This window comes from Ostrea edulis, chromosome 4, assembly GCF_947568905.1.
Source record: "Ostrea edulis chromosome 4, xbOstEdul1.1, whole genome shotgun sequence".
Lineage (NCBI taxonomy): Eukaryota > Metazoa > Mollusca > Bivalvia > Ostreida > Ostreidae > Ostrea > Ostrea edulis.
The window spans coordinates 83,224,368-83,236,271 of NC_079167.1; the positions used below are offsets into that span (position 1 = coordinate 83,224,368).

The following is an 11,904-nucleotide window of genomic DNA, read 5'->3' on the forward strand; positions in this document are numbered from 1 at the left end:
GAACATTTTTAACCTGGAGTCGGAACTTCTACCCCGGAGATCATGAAATTTACAATTTAGGTAGAGGCCTTCCTGCTCTACATCACTATGGATTTTACAATTTAGGTAGAGGCCTTCCTGCTCTACATCACTATGGATTTTACAATTTAGGTAGAGGCCTTCCTGCTCTACATCACTGGATTTTATGCCAACTCCTTGCTCCTGTCTTATAACTCATTTAGCAATTTTGGATCAAATTAAACGTATTTTGGGTTTGTTATATATTTCTTATTTGAATGTTAGATTTTGGAACTCCTACTGAAATCATCCATTTTCAGAGACAGATGACTAGATACTGTACCGGCTTCTTGGCAATTTATGTCCCCTTGTCCCAAAGATGCTTCGATCATTTCAAATTTTTAAAGGTATCGGCAGAGTAGCAGTTATCAAGAAGTTTAAAAAATGTTATTATGTTACTTAAATGTTATACACGAAGAGTTATATCAGTATTAATTGTGTTATTCAAATCTGCATTTCTCCTTAAAAATGCTCCATGAATTAATAAAATTCAAGATCAAAGGAATTGAGTGTTTAATACTGCCTTCGCTTAGTCCAATTAACTCTCAAATATAAAATACAGTAAATCATGCTTATAATGAACATGCTTATGATGAATTCATGCTGATTGTAAAATGATACTCATTTCCTTATGTGAGGAAAATAACAAAAATTGTATTGGATGTATTGAGTTTGTTATAATGAAGTTTTTCGCTGGCCCCTAAGGTTTGCAATAACCATGTTTTACTGTACTGCCATTTACATTAATGATTTTGGGTCCAGGTAAACTCATAACTAGAAGTCTTTCTGCCATGAATTTTGTAGACATTTTGCAGAGAGTATGCACCACCTTACAACTTTTTGAGAAGGAAGGGTCTGCCTAAGAAATTAAGGAGGGGTATCATTATAATGTAGCAACCAAAGGGCGTGGTTGTACTACAGAAACTAGAATTAGACAAACACACCCCGCTGGGTTTTTCTTGAAGAAATGTTGTCTAATCATTATTATGTGCACATCATCATATGGTCAATAGAGAGTGTACACATTTTTAGGAAAGCCCATGCATTAATCTCTTAGAAAACATCTGGACAAAGTCATATCTTAGATAATCTTGCTTGCCCATATCTGTAAATAAATTTACTATATAATTTATTTGCAAATACATTAAAACATATTCAATAATGCATTCCAATCAATATATTTTTCAGTATTAAACTTTTATGTACAGATTGTCAATAAATAATTTCTTACTTAATAAAATGACAGATACATACACTCTGTCAATTAAACTTAATAATACTTCAGCATAAATAGAAAAGCCACAGAGACTGCACACAAAACACAGATACTGTACATACAGAGATGTAGCAACACAGCTAATCCACACAAAACACAGATACATACAGAGATGTAGCAACACAGCTAATCCACACAAAACACAGATACATACAGAGATGTAGCAACACAGCTAATGCACACAAAACAGATACATACAAAAATGTAGCAACACAGATACTGCATACAAAACAGATACATACAGAGATGTAGCAACACAGATACTGCACACAAAACACAGATACATATAGAGATGTAGCAACACAGATACTGCATACAAACACAGATACATACAAAAATGTAGCAACACAGAGACTACATACAAAACAGATACATACAGAGATATAGCAACACCGAGACTGCATTTAAAAAACTCTTGATACATACAGCAATTTACTACATTTCTAGATACACAATCATTTACAGACAAACTAAGTACAAAGTATCACTTCCTTTTTGCACAAGTCAAACATTCAAACTGAACATTTACTTTCATCTAGCAATCAATACCTGCTGAAATGAAACATAAAATTCTTTTGACATGTGACTATTATTTTGTTGGTTAAAGAATGTGTCCACTTCATTCCCTGACTGTCCTGCATTGCTTATAGAACTGGGGTCACTTTCTGCATAAATATCCTTGTTTATTACCAATTCAAACAAATTGTTCCCAATCTTAAGCAGAAATATCAAATAAAGTCTTCATACATTTATTAACTATAAAGCCTTTTTTTTCAAGAGAGCTCATTTGTAAAATTCTTGATTTTTATGGAAAAAAAAGCTGTATTTTGACAAATATTACATAAATTTTGAGCACAGCCACAATCCAAAATAATAAATGATGTCTATGAAACATAAATACCAGTTCTACATGTACCTTAACATTGGATTGCTGGCTGTGCTTTTTACAAAATACAGATTTGCCAAAGTTAATGAAATGGTGGTACAGTAATGATATACATTGTGTTAAAATTACTTCATACTCATTGATCTTAAATTATGAAGCACTGTGTGTACCTTGTCCATTTAAAACATTTTGAAAGTTTAATTAATTTAAGTTTTTAAGAAAATTTGTATAAATACATCTTGATTTTTTTCAAGAGGAATTAACAAAGCCCTACCTTAATGTTATAAATCTGGAATATGAGGTTAATTGTGCACTAATTCTTTTATTTTCAGTTACTAAACAAATTATGTTTGAATGAAATCACATATCTTGCACCTTTAAAAAAGTGTTTGAATGGTCTGCTTTAAGCAAGTTTGGTCCTTCAAATCCTGAGACATCACAGATGGTGGCAACATTAACATAAAGCTGAAGGTCTCGGGGGGGAAAGTGAGGGTCCCAGGGGAAACTGGAGGTCAGTTCGAGGAATGTTTACTATGGAAGGTGGGGGTGAAAATCAAACATATCACAGCAAGGTTAACTCGTCATACCATGGAGTAAATCACCATTTTAAAAACAACTTAAAACTTTGCATTTTAAAAAGAGATGATGTTTGTAGAAAATCAATCATTCACGGACAAAAAAAACCCAACAACACCAAAGCTTAACCAAACACCACACCTTCACATCAGGCATATTATAGAACATTTTATTTAGACATGATACTGACCCTCATGTATTATTTAGTACTTTTACACTGACCTACACAGAGTTTTGTTTCAAACTATGCTGAGGAAATGATAACATAGAGTTGCATTATCCAAAACCGTGCAGTCATATTCAACAGTTTACTAGTCTTTGCCATTCCATTAATTCCAAAAACATTAATTAATTAAAACAAGGTCTTATAATGTAATCATCCATATCAACATGATGCACCAAATCTGCAAAAATTTGAAATCTCGAATATACATAACTTATTTTTCATACAAACTACAAATGTACAGAAATTTGCGTACTGTACATTTCTGCAAACTCACTTCTGCGGGAAAAGTAATCGGCACATTTGTACATGTACCATTAAAATTTCTCCTTTGCAGGAATTTGTGAAAAAAAAATTGTAAAGCTTAGAACTGCACATCTCAGCACAATGTATAAGCATTGTATTACAAAATTAAATGTGACCTCACAAAGTATCAAACAAAGATAGCAATCTGACACAGTCAACAACAATCAATACATAGAAAATATCTACACCAAGGTAAGGTATGTAATCAATTCTCTCTGAGATATAATGGTAGATTCCGACACTTCCTCTCTCCACAGCACGGAAGTTACAATGGCACAATGAAACAATGTAAATTAACAAGAATAGACTCCAGAAATTATCTACAGTACATGATTTTGTTAAGAAAAGCCTTTAAAATATCTTATGGTTCATTGTCACAATGCCACACTAAACAATAACTTGGATGTCAATCCGACCAATTATGTTGAAAATGGCATCCATGGCTGACTGACAAGCACGGATCTAACTAACGGAATATTACAAGGACACTTTCTAAAATTCACATCTAAACCTAATCTAAATACAAGTGTTTCATGTTTATTGACATCTGCTGTGTTAGAAACACAAAACAGTAGGCAGAATTTTCCTTCTGCACATCAATCTGTCAGTACACCATTTCTTTTTGTCAGCCAAACAAACGTTACAAAACAAACAATGTTTAAATGATGGTTCTATCCTTGCGCTGTAATCGTCGGTGACAGTTGGGTATTTGGGTTTAATGGACTAGATTGTCTGTTCTATGCAAACAGAAGTGGACTATTTATTGATTTTGGTGTAATGCCATGACCTTGAGCTGCCTGTTTCCAAGGTTACCTGTACTTCTACTTCTTCTCTTTAATTGTGAATGCTGATATATTAAAGTGATCACACATTTCTTGAACCTGAAAGAAAAGAGTAAGTAGGAAAGTTTTACTACCTACAGTAACAAGATTTCACTTACTCTTGGGAGAAGGGTTTACCTTTTTCTAGTGACATAGTTTTATTTACTCTAGGGGCAATGTTTTACTCACAATATGAACTCCAAAGTGCAGATGAGCAGCAGTAACTAAGCAGCAGTAAGCCCATAGTAGGTACACCTCCAGTTGTCCTAGTGACAGGAGTGAGGATGCAGTTACTATGGTAACCAGGGGTAGGAGGAGCCAGTTGATGAGTTCACAGCGAGTGTCGCTCATTTGACTGATGATCAGACGACACTGAAAGGACAAAAATCAATCATGAAGTACCTGGCTCCAATTTCAGGTCTCAAAATAATTGATGGTCTTGGGACTGTAGAGTATAGATTTGGGCTAGTGCTTTGTAAAAGAGCATGTGCCCTTAATACCTCTTTTGAATGATATAAAAATTCCTCAACAATTGGGCTAGTAAATTAGATGTGTGTGTCCAGGTTTTTATCTGATGCACAATAAGTTATTAACTTCACTTTTGTTGACTGATGACAAAACGCACTGTACTATACAGTTACAAATTTCCATGGATTCTAACCTGTGGTTTTTAACTAAGCACTTACTGCAATGTTGGAGAAAGCTGTGCCGGTTGTCCAGTAGAAGAGACGAGGCTGCTGTTCCATTACTTGACAGCTGGACACTCGCGCCCAGAAGAACAACAGAAAGAACAATATAAATGTGGAAATAAGAGGGCGTATCATCTCCCACGGACCGTACAGCTTACCCGACTTGTCCCGGTACGACCTACAGTTAATAGTTTACTTCATTAATTTCACCAACATTAATTTATTACATTAAAAGTACATAGAGTGTGATTTGTACTAATGCTTCACTAAATATAAAAAAAATACTGTCTCACAAACATTTACAACTTCCTTGCATACAGTGTATTGGGTAATTTTGGTGCATAGGAAATGTTGGGTTTTTTTGTAGATGAGGAAAATTCGCCAAAAATGGAAATGCTAATACACGTATTTCTATATGTATATCCAAATAAGTGATACATTTAATAAAAGAAAATGCACCAAAAAATGAAGTGTTATTTCATACTATCTCATTTTTAGACAAATTTGCTATAAAACATTCCTGATGCCAAACTTACCCAATACGGTGTATTTGTCAGTCATATATACACCTAATGTACACACGCTGATTCTAATAATCTTACTTACTTGTATATATTCCAAAACGTAGCAGGAAATGTCAAGACGAAGAACCCCACTGTAAAAAGAAACCAAGATTAAAGGGTTTCCATGGAAACATCAGGCAGTGGCTGGGACATGGAAATTTTGTTCTCATCAAATTAATCATTATTCATTGGTCTCGGATAACATATACACATTTATAGCTGCAGAACTAGGGCTCTCTGGGGAAAAATTGGAGATATCACCCCCCCCCCCCCACACACACACACACAACAGATCTGCAGCTAATACAAGTACTGTTAAATAATATACTGCTAGGTTTGTAATTTTTTATACTGTACTGGGTGGTGTATAAAACTTTCTACATAATGCATTATAATGAGAGGATAACTCTGGTTGATGCTAAAAAGTTTAGAAGTCATTACAGTTCTTGCACTTGCAATACATGTTAATGAAACAAATACAGGGAGTGGGGTGGGAAAATGAGTGTGAAGTTTTACACCAAATGCCACCTGTGCTTTACAGCCACTCTCACATGCATTGTAAAACCTCTGTCTGAATTTTAATGGACAGTCTCTAATTTGAATAATAGCCCAATAAATCTATCCCCTTGATGATTTCGTAACATGTCAGTACACTTGAATATACATGTATGTACTATACACATCCTCAATAGTTCTAAATTACCCATATCCCACAAATGTAATTATCATACACATCCGCACAGTTCTAAATTACCCATGCCCCACAAATTTCTAACCAAAATGAATTATATACAATTCATAATATGTGCCAAGGTCCAGAAATCAAATCCACAGAATGTCATTCCCCACAAACCGGTAATATCTTGGCATTCAATTAAAGCTGGCCCCTCTGAATTTAAATGATTCCATAGAATATACAGTCGACGCTGATGACAACAGAAAGTCTGAGACAGATGACCACAGACAGATGACAACAGACAGATGACCACAGACAGATGATCACAGACAGATGATGGGCACTAAATAATGGTAACAGCTCACATTGACCTCCAGTCAGGTAAACTAATAAAAGGAGGTAATACTGAATTCAAATCTTAAGATTTAGAAACAAACATTGCAGCAAGATGGTGCATTTGGACATTATGTCTTTCCATAACATTTCAAACAAGAGGCCTATGGGTCACATCGCTCACCTGAGTCACCTTGGCTCATATTTAAAGATTTTTCCCATATATTCGCATGAAAAATACTTTGATCCCTATTGTGACCCTAACTTACTCCCGAGGGCCATGATTTTTTCAAAAAAATTGAATCTGGACTATGTCAGGAAGCTTTCATGTGAATGTAAAGTTTTCTGGCCCAGTGATTTTTCAGAAGATTTTTAATGATTTTCCCTATGTATTTGTATGTAAACTTTGATCCCCTCTTGTTGCCTCATCTTACACCCGGGGATCATGATTTTAACAAACTTGAATCTGCACTAAGTCAGAAAGCTTTCATGTAAATTTCCACTTTCCTGGCCAAGTAGTTTTTGTTGAGAAGATTTTTAAATGACCCCACCAAATTTTTGCATTTTTGTGATTATCTCCCCTTTGAAGGAGACATGGTCCTTCATTTGAACAAACTTGAAAGCCCTTCACCCAAGAATGCTTTTGGCTAAGTTTGATTATAATTGGCCCTGTGGTTCTGGAGAAGAAGTTGAAAATGTAAAAAGTTTACAGACGGACAAATAGACACACGGACAGATGATGGACAACAGGCTATCAGAAAAGCTCACTTGAGCTAAAAACTAACAGCAAAATCTGAGGGTCCCTTAAGCAGACTTTATACCGATCTTGTCCTTAAGCAGACTTTATACCGATCATGTCCTTAAGCAGACTTTATACCGATCATGTTCTTAAGCAGACTTTATTCCGATCATGTCCTTAAGCAGACTTTATACCGATCATGTCCTTAAGCAGACTTTATACCGATCATGTCCATTTTAATCTGAGTCCTATACATACAACTTACCATACATACAGATTTCTATGACCTCCGAGAAGTAAAGGTCTATCACCGGGAATTTAAATTTCCACATTTCATGACCCCCAACAAAGGTCAATAGGTACACAGCTGTCATGGCCTGTTAATATAATAATAGGATTAAAACACACAAACACTTCAGTATATCAAAATGTTCAATTTATTTTTACAGGAAATCCTAAAAAATCTCATTTATCCAAAAAAGCCAAGGTGTCTCATGAAAATTCAATTTTACACAAAACATTTCTCAGAAGTTTCAATCTGATCCAAGCTGAAATTAAACTGTAGCAAAAATTGCATTCACAAAATCACAATGCCTTAGTCCATCATTAATATAATGCAGAAAATTCTACAAACTGATTTTATCCAAGAACAATTGTATTGCACAACTACACTTGGAGGTTTTATATAAGGAAAGGGGTGAGTACCGGTACTAGACAATATCAATGGACCTTACAAAATAAAATTTTACTGGAGATATAGATCTGACTTTTGTTAAACCCATTCTACAAATCACATAACATGATTCTTTATAAAGAAATTTATCCTCCTTGGCTGGGAATTAAATTTAGTTACCGGTAATATGATTTTCATGAATTAAAGGACACTTCATACAAAAAAATGAATGCATGGGTTGATATATTATTTTTTGGTTTGGTTTGGTTGTAACAAGTTCAATAAAAAATAATGGACTTAAAATTTTTTATACGATGTTCGAAAGTTGAAACATAATACCCCTCCCTATATAACTGCAGGGTTTCCTCATGTCTGTAAGTCCGAGACTGGTAAAAAATTACGTCGGACTAGTAAACTCTCTATGGCACTAGTCCGTATAGACAAATGAAAATCCTGATATCAATCTTGAATTGCTTAAGTTTTTAGCAAATTTGTGTAAGTCTCTTAGATGTTTGAACTTATGGTCGATTACCTGCGTAGTTAAGTGTTTGCATGACAATGACATGCTGACCTTTAAAACATGTGGACGTTTATAAAAGGAGTTACAAATAAAATGAATTCATGGGATCTATATATGATATACTGGACAGACTAAAGAAATGCTTTGCAGACTAGTGAACAGCAATAGTCACTAATCTGTATGGACTAGTGCTTGAAAAAATTAATTTTAAACCCTGTAACTCTTTATAAATTTTCTCCATTGTTTTGGACTTAATTGAGAATCATGGGAATAAAATATATTCCATTTAGTAAACTATTCATCTTACTTCCAAAACATTACTTTAATTTTCATCAATTTTGAAAAAAAAGTGTTTGTAGCAATTGCTGTTACCATTTGACTAGGATCATAGCCTTTTCATTTCATAATTTTATTTTCAAAAAGTTTGTAGCAATTGCTGTTAATGCTTTGTGATTAAAAACATTACCAGTTGACTGAGATCATAACCCCAGGGTAGAAATAAGATTTTGGTGTTGTATTTCTCCCAGTGAGATAGGATGAAGCACAGCATGACTCCAGTAACAATGATGTAAACCCTGAACACTCCCACACCATACTCCCCACGGCCAAAAATAGAGTACAGGGCCACTGGGAGGAACAATGTGGCCCAGCTGTCCAGTCCGTGGTCAAACAACTCCCCCAGGGGCGAGCTGGAGCCTGTTCTCCTGGCCTGCTTCCCATCAATGCCATCTGTAAAAAGAAAGAGGGTGCAAGTTTGAAAAGGCCAGAAAATTCAACAAAACTATGATGAGAATATTTTTGTGATTTATAATTATATATCGATATGCCAAAGATAAATATCAAATCTACAAAAAACTTGCATCGTTTAAATTCACATAAGGAAAGAACTAGGGCTGAAACGATTCACCAAATTATTGATACAATTCAATATAAACGCTCGATTCAATGTTCAATTCATTGCCTCCATCTTCAGTTTGATAGTTTTTTAAAATTGGGTTTGGTAAAATATAGGGCTTGACCTGTACTTACCGGGTATCATTTTTAATATGCACGAGGGACAAAATGGTCAGACTATTGTTAGCCTTCAGTCTGACAAAAACAATAATGACCTTAATCAGTTTAAACTACAGAGCCAGCAGTTCAGAAACAGTTTACTTTTGAAATTCTGAATATTGATGTTTGTAATTAAATTTTTCTTCAAAGTTATCAATGGTTTCTTCTGTAAAATGTATTGTGTTGAAAATATTGCAGAAGTATATTGTATAAACATAAATATTGAAATACGTATCGTATCGTGAAGAGGGTGTATCGTTTCAGCCCTAGAACACAAATCCAATCAAGACACACATCTACTCTCTACTGGTAATATAAACCTGCTATGTTACCTAATGTGTGTGACATGAAGTTATTGAAAGCACAGACGAGCCACACCCAGTTTGGAATAGGTGCAATTTCTGGATGGTCTCCACTGACAGAAAAGAAATGTGGATCGTAGTAGGTCAGGAGGGCAAAGTTCACCAACAGCTGGATAAACCCTGTCAGTGTTAATACATTTGGTGCAATCCATTTTGGCACAAACTGCAAGAAATCAAAACAGCACATTACTCCGTGTACATCATTAGAAATAAAATCAATGGAACATACTAGTGACTACATCACAAAATACACTAGTATTTGGAGAACTTAGATAGTTTTCCTGTCTTTTCATGTTACATATCTCCATTTTATTCAATGTAAATACTTAAGAATTGAACAGCACTTTTGAGCTGTTCATGGTCAATATGAACGGATTTGGATTTGAGACAAATTACGTGAATCCACGTAAGTTCACAATCTTAATCTTAATCCAAGGTGTGACTTTGCGAAATTTTTGTATTTTTTCAAATCATTAAGCTCTCTCAGTCACATGCTTTAAACTAGTTCATAATCCGTTCATAGTCAATATGACGGATTGTGTCGCATGCTGAAATTAGTTAGTTCATAGAGGAAAATGCAATTTGTAACATAAATATAAGTAAATGAAATAAGTAACACAGCATACTTACCTCAACTACCCAGTTCCAGAAAGGGTGTGTTATGTACTTGCTTACAGGACTAGTATCAACTGCACTGTACTGAAATTAATTTACAAGTCCATTGAGTTCATATTTTACATTCAATATATTCTCTCCTTATCAACTCTGTTGTCGATTTTCAAATTCATATGTCAAGAATGCATAAAGCAGTTGGAAGTACTTAGCATAATGTCAAAGTCTAATCTAAGTAGGTCACACATTGACTGCCAAATCACTAAAAACAATTATTTCTGTATCAATTTTCAATAATCTTACTGTCATTCTTAAGCAATGAATATAAACAAACTGTTAAAAAAAGAAACAAATTTAAGACTTTTCCAACAATAAAAAAATTTCTCTTAATCAAAGGGCACCTGTCTTTACTCTCCCATCTAGTGTTCTCACTTTAAGTAACATAGTTGTATAACCTTAAAATGTGTTACTCGGTCAATTTAGTGGGTGTGAATGTAAATATAAACAAAGAGAAGTGTTTTTGTTATCATTATTGAGGGAGATAACAGTCACCTGTATTGTAAGAAGCTGCATGACTCGTTTATGCACATCATTTAATTTCCCTGCAATGCTGGTGACCATATCATATCCCCAGTAATGACAATAAAATCACACTTCATTGTTTAAATGATATTACTGTTGTTCTTATATATAGTCATGACTTTCTGTGATGGTCAGACGGGTTTGATTGCTGGTGGTCAGATAGCTCAGTTGGTTGAGCACCTGGCTAGAGATTCAGGGGACCCTGATCTGGTCCATTGCAGTTTCTTCCTTCCTGTTACATCATCAATCCTGCCCTCCTTTATTTCCTATCAATGCCTTCGATAATGTTAGCAAATGACATAAATGGTTAAAAGAGAGCTTTCAAAATGTTTATGCCTGTATATTTCATTTCTAATACCTGACCTACAGACGTCCATTCTCTTAGAGTCCTAGACCTGATACCGTGCTGTGTGTCGCACATAAAAAAATCAAGTGTATGTAATAGTCTTTAATAATATCGACATCAACTGTTCTATTAAAAGACTTTCTAGATAAATATCCCTAACTGAAACATTATACTATATCAAATAAAGATATAAAACAAGCTCTCAGAAGGCTATTTCGACATATCCTGCTAAGAACTTAGAACTCATTAGGATGAATGCTGTATGTAGCGCCCCCACTGATTCATTTTTTTCTTCAAAAATTGAAATTTCCTCCCAAGATCGTTATCCTACTGCCCTGTTAGATTGTAACGTTATCCATAACCAGTCGATGCTTGTTTCAATAAGAGACATCACACACACTGCATAAATAATGTTATGTCCGATTCAATACGGGGAAGTGAGGTGCATTGCGGCTCATTACTTACAGATTTCGGTGTTTTCATAAAACGTTAATAATATTCTCAAACTTTATATCTACCTTGTATTTGTCAAATCCAGATAAAACTTCTGGAGAGAGGTATTTGTATGTTGTCATGCTGCTCGGTTCAAGTCCATTCTCAAAATGAAAGAA

At 34.6% G+C, this 11,904-nt stretch overlaps 1 protein-coding gene across 1 annotated transcript; it reads right to left on the reverse strand.

Annotated features, from left to right (window-relative positions):
* Positions 1 to 553: 553 nt before the first annotated feature.
* Positions 554 to 11,904, reverse strand: LOC125671517 (ethanolaminephosphotransferase 1-like). Its single transcript, XM_048907289.2, has 9 exons — positions 11,812 to 11,904; positions 10,384 to 10,452; positions 9,724 to 9,916; positions 8,805 to 9,067; positions 7,411 to 7,522; positions 5,441 to 5,489; positions 4,832 to 5,012; positions 4,335 to 4,517; positions 554 to 4,205 (listed from the first exon to the last, which is right to left on the reverse strand). Exons 1-9 carry the CDS (start codon positions 11,866 to 11,868, stop codon positions 4,146 to 4,148), a joined length of 1,167 nt encoding a protein of 388 aa, XP_048763246.2. The 5' UTR covers positions 11,869 to 11,904; the 3' UTR covers positions 554 to 4,145.